The sequence below is a fragment of the Watersipora subatra genome, chromosome 8 (genome assembly GCF_963576615.1).
Source record: "Watersipora subatra chromosome 8, tzWatSuba1.1, whole genome shotgun sequence".
In the NCBI taxonomy this organism is placed as follows: domain Eukaryota; kingdom Metazoa; phylum Bryozoa; class Gymnolaemata; order Cheilostomatida; family Watersiporidae; genus Watersipora; species Watersipora subatra.
The window spans coordinates 60,475,559-60,500,182 of record NC_088715.1 but is presented as its reverse complement, the minus strand read 5'-3'; the positions used below and the strand labels follow the sequence as shown (position 1 = coordinate 60,500,182).

The 24,624-nt window shown below is 34.8% G+C and overlaps 1 protein-coding gene across 2 annotated transcripts; it reads left to right on the top strand.

The window, feature by feature from the left end:
• Window positions 1–531: 531 nt before the first annotated feature.
• On the top strand, window positions 532–23,029 carry LOC137401430 (hepatic sodium/bile acid cotransporter-like). Of its 2 annotated transcripts, XM_068087767.1 has the most exons (10): window positions 532–647; window positions 8,902–9,068; window positions 13,250–13,385; window positions 14,307–14,458; window positions 15,757–15,876; window positions 17,262–17,433; window positions 18,243–18,430; window positions 19,995–20,171; window positions 20,763–20,945; window positions 22,539–23,029. In XM_068087767.1, exons 1-10 carry the CDS (start codon window positions 578–580, stop codon window positions 22,686–22,688), a joined length of 1,515 nt encoding a protein of 504 aa, XP_067943868.1. In that variant the 5' UTR covers window positions 532–577; the 3' UTR covers window positions 22,689–23,029. The 2 variants fall into 2 exon arrangements, with proteins under 2 accessions (XP_067943868.1, XP_067943869.1); XM_068087768.1 differs by lacking the exon at window positions 8,902–9,068 and having other exon boundaries at window positions 553–647.
• Window positions 23,030–24,624: the final 1,595 nt, after the last annotated feature.

The window sequence follows — 24,624 nt, the reverse complement described above, 5'->3', positions numbered from 1 at the left end:
TTTATATATAGATTCTGCAATCTATGAACAATTTGTTAGCAGTTTTTCAAGCATGGTTTTAATAGATTAGCTGTGGCTGCTTCTTCATTTGCGGGTGAAGTTGTCTGCTTCTGATTGATTGAACTAGTTGTCTATTTCAGAACATTTCATTTAAAAAAATTAAATTTTTAAAAGTTAAAAAACGAGGCCGCATTTTTTTAGCAGTCTTCACTTTATCACTAACTTGTTGATAGAGCCGCTTGCAAATATTAGAAAAGATATCAAAAGGACAATCCAAAAGAGCTGGTTAGATAATACTCTACAGATAGCTCTATATATAGCTCTATAGATAGCGCTACAAGTGTAATGATTAAAGCCCGCTTGCTTGCTCAGTTATCTGAAAGCTGAGATAACAAATCAAAGTCTCAGAAGAGTCTGACATAAATCTTTTATCACTTGATAATCCGTAAAGGACAAATTGAAACCAACGATATGCTAGGCGTTGTATACACATCCACGCTTCGCTTCGGTGTACTAATCACTTAGAAGTGAGGACTCTTGCTGCATGCATCAGCTTCAGACGCAGCGTTGCTGAACAATGCATTCTTTCATCATTCTGGCTATACTACTTGTTGAACTGAACGTTTGCTTACCACAACAACAAGGTGGTAAGTGTTTTGGTTGTTTGGCAAATACAGTAATGATTTAGGATAATATTTTGTTTTATAAAGGTTTGTAGACTATCAATAAGTGTAGCATATACAATATATATACACCTTTATTGTGCAGTCCACAATAATTCTTATAAAAACATGCTGTACATATGGTGCCACAACAATGAATAAAAAGTATTGCCATGTGATGTTATAAATGCAAAAAGAAAAATTTATACGAGGAAGACTTGAAACTATACAATTTCATGCATGCATTTGGCAGAAGTGTACATACAGCTAAGCTTTGCAAAAATTTTTTTTTCATCATTTTAATAATGGAAGATCAAATTTCTGCATTGACAAGTTGATTACAAAACTCTCCTCAAAAGCTAGCCAGAAAAGCCTTGTTGTTGAAAATTTTTTGCTGCTCACATCAACTATGTAGATTTGTGTAGAAATATTTACTGGGTACTTGCCAGTGCTTGCCACTGGCGAGTTACACATTTTTGTCGTGGTGCTGATAAGATAGTCGAGTTTAGCAAAAACCTGTCACTTGAATAGCGTGTCTAGAAAAGGATGCTTAGGTATAGGAGATACATGATTGGGATGTTTAAACTCCAGCCACTTTCCCCAAATAGTTTTAAGCGAAATACTGTCAATCTCTTTATTAGGTTACTAGAGAACACAAAAACAGAGTCAGATAAGACCCACTGACAGCAGCAGTGTTTTTATTAGGAATGCTCAAAAGCACACCAACTAGCAGGTTACTGCCTGAGCCACTCTTAAATTTAAAGCCGAGACTAAATTATGCATACCGCTTTTACTAAAAGCGTTTGGGGATCGCCAACTAGTATATTTCTCACTGCGCCTCGTCATAGTAAAATCTTGTACAACTAAATTTTAAGCCAGCTGTGTCAATTACATAGAGCTATTCTTATTAGAAAGGCTAGATATTGTGCATAACTTGTTTTGTATCGCAAATGCGTAGCATCATTGTTTCTCCTATTTATTTCAGCCACCGAAAATCTGCTATTTGAATTTGATAGAGAATAAGCACTAACATGCAATTTTCTTACCAACTAAAGAGCAATGGTCTGCTTTGTTTTCTTGCAAACAATTTTCCTAAACAAATGAACTGCCTACTGGTTGTGCAACAATCTGTGGCCCACCAGAAATTCCTCTTGTAATCGTGGTACATATGCCCTTTCCATACTAAAACCAATGAGTTTGCGTGAGACAATACACAATATACGAGTTTCAAAATCCGTGATGTGCTTGTGCACGTCAAATAGCATATAACCTGAAGATTATAATCATAAAAATTATGATATTATCATCTGTAACAATTGAAAGCGCTATAATTTAACTAAAAGCGTTTAACACTGAAATTATTTGGCATGACCTCTGACCTACATTACAAATCAAAAGACTCCACTGTTGCTGACCCTATATTCTATAAATAGCAAGTCTTTCCTTGCCAAGAAGATATCTAATGACTGCCTGTTCTAGCCACTATGAGTCAGCCTTATCGCTGTCACATAATAAGCCAACCACATGAGGTGTCTCACTAGTGTCAACAAAGTGCTTAGGATTACTGCTCTACGTAATTAGTGTGAGGCTTTCGAGGACTTTTGAGTGTGAGGCCAGTGACGGGCCACAACCCTTTTTGATGAGTCGTGAATTGAGTTTATATTTAACTTCTTGATTGTAAACATGCCATATTTAGTAAACACGCTATATGTAGGCCTGCTGCTAATGAGGCAGCAAAAAAATTTTGCTGACAAATTTTATGAGAAACAGCTGTAAGCAGATCTAAAATAGCATTGCTGGCCCATTAAACTACTGCCATATGGTTTCTAAACTTGCATATGGTATAAATTTTAATGGAATCACTCTCTTGAAAAGAGGGGTGCTGCCCTAATGCTGCCAATTTAAATATTGTCAGTAATTCTTTTTAGTTTGCCTAATGGATGTTTGTACAAATGCTGAGGAATCAACAAATAAGTAAAACTTCTTTGCTATGGTAAGAACAGTATTTGTCTGTTCGTCTGTTTGTCTGTCCATCTGCTGTCCGAAGCCAGGGTTGGCTGTTAGAATAAAATACTGCTTTCAACAGAGACTAAACTCCTGACATCAAGGTTAGCTTACCAACAATCTAACACCTGAACCAATCAGCCAACTTCAGAATAAATGTGAAAATAATAATTTTCTGCGATTGATAAGCAGACCTGACGATCCCTCACAGTACAATGACCGCCAGGTAGAGGTTAAAATAATTTGAGCACTTGGATCAGAAGTAGTTAAAAGACAAACTAAGAAATAATGAGAAGGCGTATAATGCTTAATGAGGTGAAGGTCATATCTGCAAGAGAGACTTAAGGACAAATATGACAGAAGTTGGATAAATAGGGAGGTATGTGAGAGACTATTAATTGGCTGGTTCACACTATATCGCCGTATCTCAGTGTTGATGCCACAATACTCTGTTGATTGTTGGTGATAACAATGTTCACACTATCACAAACCCATCCGTGTTTGCGTCAGGAAATACTTTGTGACACAGTGTTCTCATTTCTCTTTTTAAATTTTTTCAAAAAACCTCTTTGTTTTCGGATGCTGGAATCAAATACTAGTCCCGCAGCAACTATCATGAATGAGAATAAATAAATCACGCTATAAGTGACCGTGAATTACTATAGTCGTAAGGGTTCATATTGTAAAGGCGGTCGTCGATGCTCGGCGAAATATTGGGAAAATTTGACAGCTGCAAACTTTCCCGACTTATCCGTATTCCTTTGTCGATGCCATCGGTTGGCGGTTTACATAATCGACGATGATCGCCAAAAGCAAAACACTGACATGCGGCAATACATTGTGAACCAGCCTTTAAGTAGCATTGAAGCGATTGTGTAAGATATCATTTAAGCTCTTCGCCGGAGTGAAGTATATAGGGTAGAGGAGAGTGTAGAAGTTGTGTTTTTCTATCAAAGATTTCATATACAGAAAATTTATTATTAATAACCCAATAAATATAATTTTATATTAATTCATTAAATTTTTGTACAAAGGTTTTTAAAATAATACTATTTTTTAAATTGCCATAGGAAAGCTTCTGTAGAATCACACATAGCAATCATACTACAATCATACGTTGTAGTAGACAAAAGGAAACGTCGATTGCGTTATTGTTGTGGTACTGAAAGAGGACAAAAGGGAGATAAAAGAGACAAAGAGGAAATAAAGGTTGAGGGTGCTTGAAGAAATATAGACTCTAAAGGAAAATTAAATTAGAAATCCGTTTTGTTAAGTCGGTGCAGAGTTGGTAGGCCAAGTTTATCTGGAATTGAATTTATTAAGCTTCTTGTAATAAATATTACACTAATATAAATATATTAGTGGCAGGTAACTGCAAGTGGCAGGCAATGCAGTTGTCTGCCACTTGCCATTAGCCTGGCACATTGCCAATGACTAATTTGAGTCTGCGTAATGCAAAGGGCTATGCATATTTTAACCGACATAATGACTCATATCACCTCAAGAATTCATTGCATCTCGAGTAGCTTAATTGGTTAGGTTATCACCTGGTGAGTGAGAGGTTCTGAGACCAAATTCAGCCCAAAGTAGATCTTTCATATATAGTAGTATATATATATACATATATATATACATATATATACATACGTATACATATATATATATATACGGTATATACGGTATATACGGTATATATAAATTTAAATGTTTGTCTTTCTGTTTTCATTCCTGTGTCCAGTTGTAGCGATTAAAATCTAGCAACTAAAAATCGTATTGCATTGGATTTGACCTTTGACCTTGGAACCTCCAAATCTAGAAGCGACTAGTTTACCCATTACACTAGGTGTCCAACTGAGCCATGCAATTTATAAAAGTCAAGATGATATTCATTACATCGGTTAAAATATTCGTGATTAAAGCACTTGGGGTTATTACCTAGCACTCAGGGCCGTATCTACCTGTTTGAAAATGGTACTGCGAGGAGAGTCCCATAGGGGTGCCGAGCGCCCTCTCGGTGGGGAGGGGTCTGGGGGCTCTTCCCTGGGAAATTTTTTAGTATAATTAGTCAAAATGGTGCAAATCTAGCACACTTGGCTCCTGGTGGGGCACATGTTCTAACAGCAAATTTGACATTATAATCCAGTTTTCTAAATATAAAACTGTTTATTGAGATTGTCTTTAACAACGCTTATTAAAAATATAATGTGAATGAAAGCTGCTAAAGGGGTTGGCCACAGCTAGCATGAGGTAGAATTATTACCAGGTACAATGCTGAAGGGCATAGGAGACGAGTAGTCTCCTATGAAATAATTCAATTAAATAATATTGTAGAGTTAAAAAGTAAAATTAATAGAGCACCATGTTAAAAATAATGCATTTATACTATAGTCTATAATACTGAGCAAGTAGTAGTAGATTTAAGTTTGAGCTATGCATGCTACACGCCTAGCTCAAACTTAAATTTATTTCTATGAACAAAATCGTTTGTACATAAGCATTCATTTACATATCTACTACTACAAAAACAACCATGTACAATTGTATCTGTATAAAATGCTTGGAAGCATTTCTTTCGGTAGAGTCCAACGTTATAGCGTATCCGTGCGAGCTACCATAACGATCATTTTTCTCTGTATATTCCAAGTATAATAAAAGTTCAAAAAGTTTAAATCACTTCTATCATCTGAGTTATTTTTATTTTGATCACATAAAACATCCCCAACGATTGCAGGATCAAGTATTTTTTTATTTTACCGTTTTAAAAGTCGAGCCGATGTTGACTGGTTTTTCCAACTTTTGTTCTTTTCCAAGGAGGCGCGATTTCTTTAGTTTTTAGCACGAAGCAACGCCTTTCAGATAATCGTTTCATATTGTAATCCACCGACTAATATCTTGTTGATGATATTTAAAACTTACTAGCATTCATATCCTTTGTTTAACGTTACTAGACGACAGCTTTATAAACGTCTACCGAAAGCGACATAAATGTCGTTTCTCCAGGCAATCGATAAATGGCATGTTGGTCGTTTCTCCAGCCAAAGGGTTAAAATCAAGTAAAAATGAGGTGGATTCCGGGATTTTGAGCCTCAAAAAATGGTACCGCCATGGCAGTAGCTGCAGTATAGGAGGATACGGCCCGCTAGCACTGTTGATCATTACTCGTAAGGAATGATTTTAAGCCATATGTAAACATGGACAATTGTGTTAGTAAAGATTACTAACAAGCTTATGAAGTAAGCTACCTACTCTATTTCATTGAGTAACTATTTTGTTATCCGAGCAACGCAGCCAGACATTCATTTGATAAAGAAAAGAGCAAAGTCAGGCATCAACACTGTTATTGTAGATTTACGATCTATGACTATTGGCAACGTGCCAATAGTGCCAATGCACTTATTTGTAATAAAGATTATATAATATAATATGTAATATGATTCTCCTGTATAGGTTTGAGTTTTCTGATGTTATTTGTTGTTCAGACAACTCTTACTAAGTTATTTGATGATAGGTTTCATGTTTTTGATGTTGAATTATTAATTTAAACATTAGTATAACAAACGTATGTTTGTTAGAAAGTTTTTGAGTTGGCACATAATTTATAAATCTTTTTCAAGCCTTCCCAATTTTCTAAATAAAATAGAAAAGCTGATTTTATAGTAAAATTGATTTTGGTATCAACACTGAAAGGTATAGATGTATCTTACAAACATTTCGACAGAATCATTCTGGAAGCTGTGTCATTATTATATTATTAAGTGAAAAGAAAGTAGTTATTGACTTCCTTTAAAATGATTTTGTTAGCGACTAATGCCTACAGCTGACTCAAGTAGTACGTACATAGATCACATCTCATTCAAAAAATATTACAGTTTATTGACAAGGGCTTTGAGAGTGGAAGAGGCTACAGTGAACAGAAAACCTGTTTCAAAAAATTCTCAGTATAAATTTTTTTTATCTTGCTGTAATAATGAAAGAGCAACTCTTGAGAGAATATGCAATCACTATGAAGTAAACTCAATTGTAAAACTCCGCAGCCTTGTACCATCATTGACCACAAAAAACCAGTTACAGCGGACCCCAGCGGTATGAAATTAATTTGTTCTGATGTTGGGATCCTAAGGCGAAAATGTTGTATGGCAGGGCACAGGAACCTGTAGTAATCAACTAATGCAAATCCCACTCTTTTTGCAGAAACATCAAAATTTAATATACATAGATATATGATATATGCAAATATAATGTACATACTGAAAATTAGTAATAAAATAGTATAGTAACCTTAGTAACTATAGTTATGTCAGGAGCACTGGAGTTTCTAATTTCTTCATGAATTTCGCATCGATTTTTACTGCATTGTATTTGCTATAAAATGCAGTAGGCTATATAGCAAATACACTGCACAGTGTATAGCAAATACAATGCACACTGTGCACCGTACACTGTACAGTGTACAGTGTACACTGTACAGTGTACAGTGTGCGCTGTACACTGTACAGTGTACACTGTACAGCGTACACTGTACAGCTCTTTCTAGACGAGAGATTACTTAAACTTGCTGAGTAATGCCACCAAATAAGGCATTCAGATATAAACTAAATTAAGTTTAAACTATTTTAAAGTACATTTCATTTATTGCCACACTATACTGGACAGAAAAGTCATAAAACTGAAATGTAAAAACTTTAGAAAAAGCGTCTAGCCTACTTACACTTTTCATTTATGTGTTTTATGTAAAAGTAAGCCTGGAGATGCCTGAGATTTCTTTCACTGTCAATCAGATAGTCTCAACAGGGGGGTGTTTAAGAGGTTCTCGGAAACCAGATGGAGTTTTGAGGCTAAATATTTTTAGCCTATAACGAGTAAAAATGTTTGAACTGACGGGAGGCATAGAGCAACTGACGGGAGGCATAGAGCAACTGACGGGAGGCATAGAGCAACTGACGGGAGGCATAGAGCAACTGACGGGAGGCATAGAGCAACTGACGGGAGGCTTAGAGCAACTGACGGGAGGCATAGAGCAACTGACGGGAGGCATATAGCAACTGACGGGAGGCATAGAGCAACTGATGAGAGGCATAGAGCAACTGACGGGAGGCATAGAGCAACTGACGGGAGGCATAGAGCAACTGACGGGAGGCATAGAGCAACTGACGGGAGACATAGAGCAACTGACGGGAGGCATAGAGCAACTGACAGGAAGCATAGAGCAACTGACGGGAGGCATAGAGCAACTGACGGGAGGCATAGAGCAACTGACAGGAGGCATAGAGCAACTGACGGGAGGCATAGAGCAACTGACGGGAGGCATAGAGCGACTGACGGGAGGCATAGAGCGACTGACCGGAGGCATAGAGCAACTGACGGGAGGCATAGAGCGACTGACCGGAGGCATAGAGCAACTGACAGGAGACATAAAGCAACTGACGGGAGGCATAGAGCAACTGACGAGAGGCATAGAGCAACTGACGGGAGGCATAGAGCAACTGACGGGAGGCATAGAGCAACTGACGGGAGGCATAAAGCAACTGACGAGAGGCATAGAGCAACTGACGGGAGGCATAGAGCAACTGACGGGAGGCATAGAGCAACTGACGGGAGGCATAGAGCAACTGACGGGAGGCATAGAGCAACTAACGGGAGGCATAGAGCAATCGACGAGAGGCATAGAGCAACTGATGGGGGGCATAGAGCAAATGCTTGTGAAATTTGGATGAAAAGGTAAAACTTGTGGAGACGCATTAAGTGTACACGGAATAACAGACAGACAATCACAAACTTGGATTTGATAATATTTACTATAATAAGAGCCGTGTCTGTCATCCTTTCGTTTGCCTGAAGTCACTCTAAGAGCGTTAAGAAAAAGGATTACACTGCACAAGAGGTGAATTCAGATATCTTGATTTGCAGCTAATCGCACTACAAACTGTACCACTGGACCAACTTTCAGCTTTGCAGAATATTTGTGGACATACTGATTACACCTGATGAACTTTTACAACCTCGGGACTGTCAGAGTTCTAGTATAGATAAAATTTTCTGATCATTAGCTCCCTTTTGTTAACCCTTTTCAATACATTCAATACACAAACAATTTAGCTGTCTACCGTATAACAAATAAAGCATCAAGTGAGGAACACGAATTTTTCAAGTTGTAAAGAAAATTTAAAATTATTAGCAGCGCTTTTTAGTTTGCTCTTGTTACCACATGGTGAATAATGCTAGCTTTTTATTACAGGAGACAATGATGCCTTATTTAGAGTTGTGAACCCTGATGACCAGTTTCTTACTATAACATATAAGAGTGAGCCAGCATATTCTTCCCTTTTTCTCTATACTAACAGAAGTGCTACAAATTTCTCTTTATCCGTGCGGAGTACCTCAACTGGTGTAGCTACCGTCTTGGTAAGGATACAACTCCCTGTCATCACTAATTACATCAAGGAGTTAATTTATTTTGTGGCATTTATAAGAAAACTTATTATTTTAGATGTTTTTGTGAGGGTGAGGTAAGTATGTAAAAAGTCATAATAGTCATAAAACACACACACGCATACACACACATCGCACCACGCACACCACATATACCACACACACACCACTCACACCCACAGACCGCAAACTCTACGCATAGTGCACAAACTACACATAATACACACACCACACACACCACACCACACCACACCACACCACATCCACACACTTCATACCCACACCCACCACACCACACCACACCGCACCATACCACAGCATACCCACACACACTACATCCACACACACCACACACTCATGTTTTTTTAATTATTTTTTACACACGCTTCTATGTACCCACTGTTAATATTAATTCAACATATTCATCATTTTTATTTGTTTTTTTTTTTAGTTTTTTTAGTTTGTATCTATATATGCATGTAGATATCTATATATAAATATCTATATATAGATATCTATATATATAAACATATAGATATCTATATAGATATATAAATATCTATATATAGATATCTATATATATAAACATATAGTTATCTATATAGATATCTATATATATCTATATAGATATCTATATGTTTATATATAGATACAAATTGAAAAAACAGAAAAAAACAAATAAAAATCATGAATATGTTGAATTAATATTAACAGTGGGTACATAGAAGTGTGTGTGAAAAATAGTTATGATACTATTATGATATATAGATATATATATTATAATAGTCATATCGTAATAGTCATAATAGTCATATTATAGATATACACTGATGTAGTAAATCATTAAGTAATTGATAATTACTGTAATTTAATTTAATGTTATTTACTTAAGTAAAGCTATCAAAGTGTGCCCAACCTGAAGCATAGAGCTAAAACTTTATATAAAAAATAGAAATTACTTAGCATTCAGGTACCGGTATTTCCAAAAATGCAGTCTATACTCTCCTCAGGTTGTATCTGTATATAAATATCGACATTTATTTTCTAATTTTGCACAAAATCATTTGTAGTAACTTAGTGTACTGCCTATTAAATAAGATTGAATGATTGATAAAAAAAATTTAATTGACTTTGGGTAAATGATTTTAAATATTAAAATATTTGAAGTTTTTTTATAAAAGAGTTTCATTGAATACTTGCACTCAGAAACTAAAGAATGCTAGTATCTGCCCTAAAACTACTTGTAACCATGTAACGCTACTCACAGCGTTATGTGTAATATTACTAATAACTAGAGCTGCACAACGATTATAAAAATTGATCGCGATTAATAACTGGTCTGAACCAGTTAATCTTCGATTAATCTTAGAATTAATTTAGCAAAAACCTGCATATTCAAAAATAAATAATACAGCTACATATAGATTAATTATATTTTAGACAATTGTTAGCAGTAGTACATGTTATGTACAATGTACATAAATTACAATGTAATAATTATTATGAGTATGAAAACTGTCTATGAAAGTCTATAATTAAGTCAGCCAAGAGTTGAGGCAGCACAGTTTATTCACATTATCTGAATAAAGAGATGCCCTCTTCCTACATACAATATTGCCAGCTTTAGAGAGTAGCCGCTCACAGGGGACAGGAGTATTGGTAGTCAGTGGTATTAGTTATTGTCTGCGACAGCTGGTGAGGATTTCTGGGTAGGATGAGAGTTAGTTAAAATATATCTTAATGATGATGTGCTGTGGTGGTAAGCAAATTCTTTCTGGCATATACTTCACTTCGCTTTCTTGTTGACGCTTCCAACAACTTACAGAAATGCGCTACCTAGGTTAGAAAACATTTTTCTGCTTTCATGTTCCAATAAAGTGTCAATCTTATATTACTAATATTCTGAAGCTGAAATATGATTGTGATTTTTTTGAAAAATGAAAATACATGTATAATTTACTTAAGAAAGTTTTTAAAAATAAACAAAAATAAACTGTAAGATACGTATTAAATAATACTGAAATCCCTTTTGTTACTATTAGCCTACCTAGAAACATGTTCAAACAACTAACAACATCGCTGCGTACAGCTAGATCGGCACGGCGCTTGTGCATTGTGTTGTATAAACAAGTTTAATGTTAGCGACTCACTGTGTTTTCATAGTTGAGTGCAAAATAATTGTGGTTGTAATTTATCGGTAAGAAAGTGTTGCTTGTCATAATATTTATTTGTTAATAAATTAAATGGTAGTAACCTACTACGTTAGTATTACTAACGTATGGTACTAAACAGTACAAAGGAAAGGAACCACATCAAGATCATCACCTCGGCTGCATTTTAATTGAAGATTAATTGGCCCAACTCAGTTAATCGTTTATTTGTATTGGTTGCCGTTAATCATATAATTAATGGATCATTGTGCAGCTCTGCTAATAACATTACAAGTTATGAGTTAAGTTGCTCTAATCGGACAATAGTACTAGCATTAAAGGCTTGTTTTTACCAATCAATGTTAAAGATGTACTTGCGTCAAATTTAAGTTGATTTTAAAAGAGTATTTTTTTTTGTCTCTCAGTTGATATGTTGTTTGTTGTGTTAGACGATCTCATTGTCAAGATATTTGAAGATTAAAATCGAAGAAAAATGATCGCGGTAAAAACGCTCAGGTCAAAAAAACATGCCCAGGCTTGCCCAAAATGATGTAACGCGTGATACAACCTGTCTCTATCTCTCGTATTCACATCGGCTATTGCGATAAAAGTCTAGTCCTACGCGACTCTATTGGCATATATATTTTATCTTGTATTTGCTCATCTTGGCGAGAATAAAATTTTAAATCCAGACACAGATACATTATTATCAATGTCTCAAACGCCTCAAATAAGGGAAATTAAAAACTGGTCATATTAGCTTCCTCTAAATGCTGTGTAAACATTTAAGTGCCGACTACCTATTCTACCGGTCTACGGTAATTATGTCAATCAAAGTAAGTAGAATAAGGTCTTTGTATCGGCACAGTTTCGTCGCTACCACACCGGAAACTAGTTACTACCGTAAGTAAAATAAGCAAGCTGCGTCTTTGAAAGGACTATGTGGCGAAACCAACTGCGTCTAAAGTCATTACATTGTATAGTCAACGTTATCGAGTCATTATTGTTATCGATTTGTAGAAAAAAATTCAATGGTCACATTTGATTAGTTGATTCAAATAGTAAACGAATAGTTGAGCTATGCAAGACCACCTGTCGATACAGCTCTGATTACACTTCATAAATCTACCTATCAGACAAGATTTCAGCAGAGGTGTCAACGGGGCTATGATGTATTCAATGTTCTACAAATCATGTTTTGCATCATCTTCAACAATGTTATTTTCTTATATAATTTTTACAAGCAAAAAAGCTTTCATTTCGGCATAAAGCTTTTATTAAAAATATCCATCCAAGCCGTGGCCACTGACATAGTTTCAGTTCATACAATAGGACAAATTCATCTACTGCAGCAAACTCAAATGAAACAGCATGGTTTATGCAGCACACATTCAAGTCTCTCTTTCCCGTTTATGGCAGTTTCTACACTGACAAAGCCGCTTCGCTGGTGGGATCACATAAACATCCTGTAATAAATAAAACGAATGCAATAAATACATGTATATGTTATTCATAGATATGCCATTCTAACACATATCTACTGAAAGCTTTCAAATTGGGAGTTAAATAGATCGCGAGTGTTATTTTAAAGATAAATACATGTTTAACAAAAGCATAACTACACCAAGCCAATGATTCAAAGTTTTGGTTCTTGAAGTTAAAGATGTGCATTGGTCAATCGATTTTCCTCACTTTCTACAAGTGAGAAGTGAACATCTAAAGTCTAATCATAAATCTAACTTGAAAATTTGAAGCAAATATAGCTAGGTGAAATGATAAGAAATTATAAAACGATGATTAGTGATAGCAAAAAGTTATTCTATTAATTAGTAAATGTATTCATGACTACTAGTATTTTCAAACACTACCTTCTGGGTTTTCCCACAAGCTTAGTTTGACCCATGTGGTCCAATGTTGTTGATAACCTGTTGAAGTTCATAAGAACTGATAAAATACTTTATCCAAAACCAAGTTTACAGCAATATTGTACATTTTATGTTATAGGAACAAGTCATGATCTCGCCATGTCAAGAGGAGACAACCTGGAATCAAACAGGCAATATGAGTGCTCAGATTTTTCTAAAACCCAACAGTTCAAGCCTAGAAAACTTTTACAAATGTTACAGAATATCGCTCTACAGTAAGTTACTAATGAAATATTTTGTGTGTACATGTAGTTGTATATACAGTAATTTAGCATTTCTTACTGTTAATCAGAAGAAAAAGTGAAATACAAGCTAACAACCTCATATCTAATACATTTTCATTAATTGTGAGCATTTTCCTTTTTTTCTTAAGTTCATTAGACAATTTTGATGGCTGAGAGTGTTTAATAGGCATGATCAAGGGTGTCACTAGCACATTAAACTTTTACATTTCACAAAACAACAATGAACTGTGCCAACTGCTAGCATGATGATGTTTGTGGAGGGATCTTACTGAGCTAGAGTATGAGCGAAATTCATATATTTTATATATTTTAGAGTTTTATTTTTTGTTTCTTTAATTTACAAAATCTAATAAATATTTTTAACTCCACACAGCACTGAAGTAGTACAAGTAGCATTATCTCTTAGTGACTAAGCAAAGAGTTCCACGTAAAGTTTTCCAATTCTTCTTATAAAAAGTAACAATGTCACTACTTTTGGATGCCTTTTAAATAACCTAGTAAGATAAACATAACAAAATATTTAAAAATTATCCAATCGGTTTTCAGCATTAACTTAGTCCTACACGTATCCATAAACTTAAAGCTATCCGCTATATACCACTTTTAAGGATATGATTCTGACATTGTAATTCTCCTACGGCTGAAGCTTGAACAAAAAAATAATTTTCAGCATTATATAAATGGTTTTATTCATAAGACCAGCATTTAGTTATTATAGCTTGAAAACATTGAAGTATTTACAGAGATCTTGGGCTATAGCTTGTAATGTAATATATATATATATATATATATATATATATATATATATATATATATATATATATATGTATATATATATGTAATTTATATACCGTTGGAAAACTTGACCTTTAGCATTTTTTTCTTCAACAGTTACCCCTGTCTACATTGGCTATTCAAGTTTAAAGTTTTACGCTGCCTTCGACAACAATAGTGAAAATATGTTTATCGGCAGCATGACTCTCCGATGCATACGACAGCGTCATCCTCTGGACACTATGTATGACATCTCTGTTGTCATCTGGGTAAGTCTCAAGTTGATGTCAGCAAGGCTTAATTTTAGTTCTTGAATTCTTAGTTTGCTGAATTCAGATGGCTTTTAATAGTTGGTGCTAGAAAACATGAAGCTAACAAGCTCTTCCAAGGTTCATCAAAGGTCATATTAATCGCAGCTAAGGAACATCAGCATAATCTCATATTGCAGTAAATGATTTAGATAATATGAGTTAATTGTTATCTTTTCATGTTCACTAGACTAAGTTCTTATACATAATACAGATTCACACTGTATTGCCGCAAGTCCGTGTTAATCCAAAAATACTTTGGTGATCGTTTCTGATAACAATGTTACACTATAACAAACCGTTTTGCCTTTACATCATCGAACAGTCCATGAATTAGTGTTCACATCATAAAATGCAGTCGCAGCAAGTCCCGTAGGAGCTGTCATGAAAGAAAATATATGTCGAGCTAATCATGACGGCCAATCCCCATCGCCGAAGAGGTGTACGTTGCATAGGCTGTCCTAGATGCTCGGCGAACTATCAGAAATGTTTGACAGCAGCAGTCCACATTGCCTTGACGATGCCATTGGCTTACGGTGCTCATAGTAGATAAATAATCGTCGAAAGGACAACTCCGAATTACAACTATATAGTGCGAAACAGCCTTAAGAGTCTAGGATATTAATCGGCTGTAGCTGGAGGCTCCTGGAGGCTCCTGCCACTACACAAATATATTCTCTGCCACCATTTAAGTTCCCTTGACTAATCGTGATTTAAACAGTGGTGCAGAACACCAAGAACTTGAGTACAAATTGACAACTCTCTAGCCTGAAGTGTTAGCACGGAGCTGTGCAGTTAAAATGTCAATGAAAGAAAATTAGCTATTCTCTTCAGTTTGTATGATAAACTTTTGAGCATTAGGATATTATTTTTGATTGCCAACCAAATGGTCCGGCATGATTAGATGACTGACACAACCTTGACATGAACATGCTGGCCATACCCTAGCTGAATTTAATTTTAAATTCTATATCACACCCTGTTTTCCTATGTAACTTCTCTCTAAATGATAGATCAGGCTTGCTTATGGACGTACCAAAACGAATATTGAGTTTTATCAAAATAGGGAGCAAACAACTTCCAAGTTTTAAAACGTCTCATAGTTTTGCTACCGACACATGCCATAGATGTAATCACTAGCCAGTATATATGAACTATCTTAGTATTTATACACTAACTCAGCATATACTATACATTTATTTCCAGGCCTTGTGTTTTGTTACTGCTTTTCTCATAGTGTCATTTTTGTTGCTTGTTAGGCTATTTTAATAATGCTGGCCATGGGCACCGACCTGGACTTCCAAGTGATCAAAGAAAACTTGAGGAGACCTAAGGCTCCTATTATAGCACTGATATCACAGTTTACCATTATGCCGCTGGTGAGTGTGAATAATATAAAATACTCCTATAAGTTGAAATTATAATAAAGCTACTCATTGCCAATGAGTAGCTTTATTATAATTTCAGCCTATGACAATCTATTGGAATGCCATATGTCAATTTTTGAAAAGAATTGATTAAGAATTGATTTTGTCTATTTGTGTGAATTAAACCAATTGATTTAAGTTAGGATAGCTGACGAATTGAGAAGTGAATTGCGGTGTTTTGTGTTTAAACACCGAACTGAATTGATTTTTACACCATCTATGACAGAAAAGAATTAGAAATCCAATTGTTAGTTCCTTGATGAGAATTGAATTGAGACATTTTTTAAAGATGTGAAAACATCTTTACGCATTGATAAAACCAATTCTGATTCTAAAGGTTTTACCAGACAGAATCTGCAGTACCACTACATCGTATCTACATGTAGTTATAATGAGTTTACAGAATTTTGAAATACTAGTTGAAATTTTAAGACCTAGCACACTTCTAAGATTTTAGAAACTGAAGTCAGACTTACATATCGCTTCAAATAAAGTGTCAAAGTTTATTTTAAATTCTGTGTGATGAATCTAGACTAAAAATGATATGTTTGTACAAGTCATAAAATCTACATCTCTATTCATCTAATGTTATGCATAAACACATTCTACAGTGCACACTAAATTTACTAAATATATTTAAATCTTTTTTAACTATTTAAAATATGACAAGTCAACTTGCACATTGGAGATGTTATATAACATGTTATGGCCTGTTAAAAAGCATATACAGCTCATTCTCCTCTTTGCTTGAAAAACTTGCTGTTCAACCAAAAATATCGTGTAAAAAATGCACCTGAATTTGAACAGGTTTTCGAGGCTCAAAGCATTTTGAATCGAGCCAAATGCACTTCACTACTCTTCTCGACCATTTGATTATCTATTCTACACAGACAATGAGCGAAGTAATTCAGTTCATTAAAGTAATTCTTGCCAGTTTTTCTTTTTTGTGTTGCTTTAGCCCTTAGTAATGGGTTCCAATATTTTATATATTTTTCTCAGATGTTTTAAATTTAAATCTGAAAAAAATTAAAATAAACGTGAAAAAGATTAAAATACGTACCATTGTTTTTGATCAGAAATGGGTTTCAACATTCGAACAAACAGGTGCTCAACTACCGAAATGGACCGAATCCTGGTCGAGCGATGAGGTTCCACTGTACTGCCATGTTGTGTTTGAATTTTGTTGAATGGTGCAAATGCTGGCCCTACCCATCCGTCTTCTAGCAACAAACTCTCATATCGAAAGCTGTTCCATCTGCTGGTCTTCTAAACTCTACTAAAATATGCTAGGTCACCATGACTCAGCACTAATACAAGTCTTGTGTTATTACTTGCAGATTGCCTACGGTGTGATAATGCTTATGGGATTCACAGGAGGTAAAGCTTTAGGATTCTTTACCATGGGGTGCTCTCCGGGTGGCACCCTTAGTAATGTTTATTCAAAGTTGTTCAATGGAGACCTGTCAATCAGTGTCACTATGACGACCTTGAGCACTGTCGCCAGCCTAGGTAAGACAGTAGCAGAATAGAATACAAAGTGATTTCTTGTAGGATAATGAACATGATAGTGCTGTGTGTTAATAGAAAGAACAGTAATGATAGGAATTTCAAAAAAAGAAAACTATTAAAATTAAATGGATAGGAAGACAATCTCAAAAAATTCATTAATATAAATTTCTCCTTAAAACAGGCAACCTGTAAGGTCTGGCCTGTAATAACATATATGAATAGGCTGACTACGGTATGTGACCAGAAGTGGCATAGTTATCAGGGCTGAGAGTTGACCCTCAGAACAGCTTCTGGTGGTGGCGGGCCAAAAAGCATATCAAGATTGTGGATCACCTTGAACATCTACTAAAATATAGAACTAAGGCTATCATGGTGAAACAATCAACTACAGCATGTAGGGAAAACTTATAAACTGTGGAGTAGCTAAAATTTTAAATTTTAATAAAGAAGTTAATTGAAATTAACTGAATTGGCCACTGCTGGATTGAAAGCAAGCAACAACAAATTAAAGAAGAAAGCATAACATTTCTAAAAGACTTACATTCTCCATGTACCTATTTTTACATGTATGTACAACAACCTTTACGTACATCTACATGTACGTACATGCTTCAAGAAAAAACCATAAAAACTTTATATACCATATTATACTTTATGATATTATCCTATATCATATTATATGAAATAATGTTATATAATATGATATATTATAGTAATGTATGGTATGTTATGTTGCCCAACACTATATTATATAGAATTTTTAGCAGTAACTTTCGGAGTAGCAACCTCAGAGTTATATTCTGCTGTAGGAATGCTGCCTCTATGGTTGTTTACTCTGGGAACCACCATTCCTGCTGACGATGGCATAGAAAAGATTAAGCTTCCGTTTGTGAACATCCTTCAAAGTCTTGTAGTCATGATTGTGCCACTGGCCATCGGTGTTTTAATTAAATATAAGCTTCCTAAAGTGGCCAGGTTTATCATGAAATGGCTCAAGGTAAGCATCATATATTTAAATCTTAAACATGCAATTACTAGCTTTCTGAGGATACGCAATAAGGCATAAAATATACTTGAAATAAAAAATAAATCACAAATGATTTATTTTCATTGCAAAAAAGAGCACTTTGACTAATTGCAAACCTGCATCATATTCCTGAATATCTCATTTCAACGAATGATCTTTCCAAATCTTTGCATCTTCCTACTTTACCTATGCTAAATGTTTATTATACTTCAATTAAAGGTTTTGAGATCTTTCATGGTTTATATCCTTGTTTTGTACATGATTGATAATTACAGGCTTTCAGCTATTTTTAGCTTACATATGAATATATGGTATGAAAAAATTGCATGCAACTTCGAAAAATTATTTTAAATGTATTATCACTATTATCCTTTAACGAATTTCCATCTAATGTCCACTTTATTAACAGAGAATAGTATTTTAATTAAACACATAATCCGGTTTTAATACAGTAAAAGATCATTCAAACAAAGTACTTTAGATAGCTGGTTTAATTAATATTGGAGATGCCAGGGTGAGATTTCATGTTTTGAAGTCAAATTTTAAAAACTAAAACTTCTACTAAGACGACTTTAAGAATGCTGTGTCAAAGGGAATCGAACAGCTTCTTGTCACAATGTTTCTAGTTGTGGTGAATCTAGTAATAACCTGGTAGCATTCTGTTTCTAGCTATGGTGAATCTAGCAGTGTCCTGGTAGTATTCTGTTTCTAGTTGTGGTGAATTCAGCAGCGTCTTGGTGATATATTGTTTCTAGCTGTGATCCTACTATTATATTTCCAAGTGTTTTAGTTGTTATACTTTTCAACTTTGGCAATCTGCAAAAAAATTCTCTAAGCTAGTACAACAGATAAGGCACTAGTCCTTTGCGTAGAGTATATTTACCAATGGCAGTTGCAGAGTGTTGTGAATATTTACCCATGAAATAATACCGTGTATGTGAGACCGTTCTCTATTTCACCACTTGCCTAAATGTATAGAGGAGCTTGACAATAAAATGTGTTTTTGGGCAAGACATTCTGGCTAATGATCACCCTCTTAGACTTATATTAGTAGCAAAAAGGGAAATGTTGACCGAGTGGCCATGGGACCACATGGCTATGTGGTCAAGTGGCTGGGTGGCCGGGTGGTCGGGTGGCTGGGTGGCTGAGTGGCTGGGTGGTTGAGTGGCTAAGAGGTCATGTTGCCATCTGATAGAAACTTAGTAAAATGACATATCTCTAGACAATAATTATCTTTTACGATGACCAGTTAGGTAATTCATAAAACTACACAAGTGTAGCATTCTCAGCTGATTGGGGCATTTCAAGTTCATCACAAAACTTTGCGTGGGTTAGAGTAATTGAGCATATAGTTAACCACACATGGTGATCACCCATGGTCGTGGGACGGCCAGCGTACCAGTATTTAATAACATTTAATAATATTTATTAATATTTAACAAGATTTGATAATATTTATCAACATACTTAATAAGAGACCATTTTAAGAGCATATTATTATTAGGTGTGTCATTTACCTGAATGTGCTTGACAGGTAATGTTTATAACTGTCATCATATACTTCCTGACTGTTGCCATCTATGTCAACCGCTACATGTTCCCTGCACTCGATGGAAAAATGGTAGCCTCAGCTTGTATGCTGTCATATGGAGGATTTCTTTTGGGAGGAATCTTTGCCTGGCTGTGCCGCTTTGATTGGAAGCTAATAAAGGTAAACCTGCCATCTTAAAGACATGCATATTTGTACCGGGAAATGCTGTCAAAATGCAACCACTTTTATGTATTTGATCAAATTGTTTTAGAGATTCAGTCAGTGAGTTAATCATTTAGCTGAATTCATATTAAAATCAAATAAAAGATATAAAACTTAGCAAGCTTTAATAAGTCTATTGACCTTTGAACTTGGATGTTTGACTGTTTGAGCAAAGAACATTCCAACAAATGTTTTACAAACCAAATGATTTGCAAGTTTAATTTTTGCTGTTGTTACAATAAATGAACAAAGATTGGCAAAATGTACTTGTATGAGGATGTACCTGTATATGCATTTTTATGAGATAGCTAAAAATAAATTCAACTGAATGCTTGTATCAATTTTACAATGGTAATTTCGGTAACCATTCTCTTTGCAAACATTGAAAAGTCATTATATATTGTTTTATTCTTGCTTTTTCATCTTTCATGCAATCTGGAGTTCTATCTCATAGTATGAAATATTAGAACAACCAGCCTTTTGATAAACTACACTGATTTATTCTGCTCACAGATTCTGTTGCTTTGAGGATGTTCTATATTTTTGTAGACCATCTCATTAGAAACTGGGATGCAAAACGCTGCCGTGTGCGTTGTGGTAGTACAGTCTCTAACTGAACAACCTGACACCGACTTGGCTATAATTCTTCCAGTAGCTTCAGCAATGCTGGCGTACTGGCCATTCTACATAATTCTGCCCATATACTTGATCCGACAGAAGATCTTGAGTCGGGTATGTCACTTAAAAACTTCATATATCAAACAATAACAAAATTTTGAATTTTTAAACAAGTTTTATAGTTTTTCTTACGTTTGTTTTTGTAAGAATATTGTGCAATTTTGAGTGCAGTAGATGCTCTTACAATGTAAGTAATCTGTTCTGGGAATTTTTACGTTATACAGATTTTACATTAGATGAACAGTAAAATACCTGTAAATTGCTTAATCTTTTCTAAGATCTTCCCCAGCTCCCCTCTATAGTCCATCAAATAAAAAACTAGACTTGACTTTAATTTACTGAGTTTACAATAATTGTAATATTATTGGTTTGTGTCGAACACTTTTTCTTTTTTTCTCATTTTTACTTGGTTTAGGATTTGTGCTTACCGTAATTATATGTTAAGTTAAAGTGAGTGTACACTTTCAATGCCAATTTAGATTGAAGTTCTCATTCTTTTCTCGACAACAAGGTAAAGGTACTTGCTAAAAAATACATGTTGTTTGTTTAAAATAAAGTGAAAAAAATATATCTTCAAAATAATGAGAGCGATGTCTGTCTGTCCATCAGTTTGTCCAAAGCTAGAGTTAGAGGTCAGAATAAAAGAATGCTTTAAATGAGACCCCTCTTTTGACATCCAGCTTAAACAATTGAGACAAACAGCTGCACCAATCCATCATTATTTTTGACATCATCACCCTGTTTGCACATGCGCTTGTCCACAAAAAAGCCGCCATCTTTGTAGAAAACGATCGTCATTCTCTTGATTGATAGTATTTTTCGGTGTTGTTTTGATACTACAATAAAAATTTGCAAACAAAAGTATTGTTTGCAATAATAAATTGCAGAAGTTTCGTGTTTTTAACGATAAAATTTGTCCATAAAGATGGCAGACAACGATAGAATGAAGTCACGAAAAAACGAAGGATTGACCACTTTTAGGTACTTCTGAATACTTGTGCAGCTACTTATTCTCTGTACTTTATCACCACTCCTGATGATTTCTCACAGTAAAATAGACTGCCAGAGTACTCGTATATATAATAGAGATAATCTTATGCATTATTTTCTCTTGGAGCGGCATGAGAGAAAACAATATTTTTAAGGCTATGGGACTCTCGTTATTCAAATTAAATTTGATAACTTGCACCGACTTCATGCTTTATGTTATATGAAATTCATTTACGTAATACGAAGCAAAAACTTAACATAAGTTATTTATGTTATGTGGAACCAGTACATTGGCAGTCTTGTGCACTGTGAGAGATCTTCATGCGTAATCAGCCTGTGCATAATTATTTTTTAATGCTACAAGAAGCCCGCCGAAAGATGTAGCGGTTAGCTCGCTGGTTTGTTAAATGAAATATACGAATTCAATACCCATGTGAAGCAATTTGTTTCAAAATATCTTAGTTTGGCCCCAGACTGATGGAAGGGTGGACACGGCACTTATTATAGTAAAGAAAGTTTACGTTATAGGAGCGTGCTACTAGGAACATATATACTGGATCCACAAAGTCAAAGGTTCATTTAAAGTGTCCATTTTATTATTTGTGCTGTCTCTTTATCTATGCATCAAGGCGAAAGAAATTATCTTTGTTACTTTAGAGAGAAAATAAAAATGAAACCGGAATAGAAGGTACAAGTTCTGAAGATACTAGGAAAAGTCTTGAATTGAGAGTGAGCCAAGAAAGAGATGAGGAAAATGAAGAAAGTGAAAAAGAGGAGGTTGAAAGCTCAATGTTACCAAAAGTGTAAAGCTAGAGAATTTATTAACAACTTGTAAAATAACTTGTTATAACATACAGATTCATCAGCTGGTTAGTTTTCCAAAAATACTTGATTTCATGCTAAATTTAGATTTTAGGTGTATCTAATAATTTTTCAAAGCTTAAAGCTGACTTTTAAATCTTTATGTAGCAATGAAACATTGCTGATAGTTTGCAATCTTTATTTTTATTGGTTATTAGTTCATTAGTTTTGTTTTTCATAATGATTTGTTTTTGCTCCAAGTTTTTGCTGCTGACTTAATATTTTCCTACTGCTCAGAGCATCTTACACATGCTTGTATCTTCAATATACAGTTACTGGTTATGGTAGAGCGAGCTTTAACAGCATTTAATTTACATCAAATACTTACAACGAAAACTTAAAACAAAGCAGAGTAAAAAAATAAACATATTTGACCTTACAGCAATTAATTGAAGACATCAAACTGTAAGATTAGCGAATGTTTTATAAGAACACGAAAACTTGTAACACAAACACCAAAAGCGAGCAAGTTTAGAATGAGACAATATGTTCAAGGATTTTGTGATGTGATTTTTGGAAGTGTAGTGAGCTGGAATATGTGATTGGGAGTACGCAAGTATAAGTATAGATTTCCACAAAAAGGAACGATGACCTCAGATATGACAAACTGTAATCTTGACTTTTAGCTCTCATAATCACAGCATTTACAATTAAATATTCTAGAACAAAATGAGGCTCTCTACCTGCAAAGATTTTTACTAGCTTGAACAGTGCAACTTGAAGATAGTAGTTCGGAGTTATCTTTTTAATTAGTTGAGTCGACAACTCCATATAATTTCAGTGAAACTTTCTAAACTATTTTAATTCAATTGCCTCCAATACACACAACTTAACAATTATGTTTGAATTTGAAAAATTCTTAAAATTTTTCTGATGAAACTCAAAGGCAGTTGATATCATGCAGACACACTTTCCCAAATAGTTGGAAAACTGTTCATCTGTACCAAGCAAGACCATCAACAAGTTTGACCTGGTGACCCTCTTACGAAACATGCCAAAGATTTTACATAGCAAACAGAATATTAGTAATATTTTGAAAATATTTATTTGTAGTCTACCTCATTCAAAGTCTCCTAACAGTAGGATGATATTCTAGAAGCTGAGCCAATGAAAGCGTGTAATACATGTGTTCAAACAACATAAGGAAAGCCAAAGCAAGCCATCTCCCTCTCCAATGCTAACCACCCCAACCCAAATGATCTTTGTCTCTCCAGTCACTCCAGACATTTGTTTGTGCTGTGGCTTGTCTTTTATGTGTCTTAGCAAATTTCTGACTAAAAGCCTCATATAGCGGGCTTTGATCATTGTCTGAAGATGTCTATGGGTTCAGAAGTGGTCATTGCCTCTGCATATCTGTCGCAAAACTGCAGGCGCATTTATGCTTTTTTTGGCATCTACCAACAAACTGCTGTAGCCTGTTACTATCACAAATAACTATTTGCTTGACTACTTTTGCTTCCTCTGCTCATATGTAAAGAGCAAAGGCTAAGCTAACAACAAGCGTATCTATATGACACTTGAGCAAACACAGCTAAATATTGTAAATTATCATGCTGATGAGGATAGTCCAGAACTATCTCTCTGGGCAGCAATGCTAAAAAAGTCAGCGATCATTAATTTGATAAACAACATTTTTTTCAAATTCAATTCCAACAATAACAAGTAAACCATTCAAGCAAAGCCCAGTAAACAAACAGTAGTTGTATAACATATTGGACAAGAAGAAGTTAAAGGAAGGCGTTCAGCCACAATAACTTCAGTGCCAAATTTTAAAATTCCTTGAGTTCAAAAGTTTGTAACACCTTTAATTACCTTTAATTATGTGGAATATTTCATATTGTGCATATGGAGGCTTTTCGCAATTGTATATGTGACATTGGTT

Bases quoted from the DNA above. Each gene is read 5' to 3' on its own strand.
- LOC137401430 (XM_068087767.1), top strand. From the start codon at position 578: ATGCATTCTTTCATCATTCTGGCTATACTACTTGTTGAACTGAACGTT. The intron at 14,459-15,756 runs GTAAGTCTCAAG...GTTGCTTGTTAG, and splicing joins ACATCTCTGTTGTCATCTGG to GCTATTTTAATAATGCTGGC. The intron at 15,877-17,261 runs GTGAGTGTGAAT...TATTACTTGCAG, and splicing joins AGTTTACCATTATGCCGCTG to ATTGCCTACGGTGTGATAAT.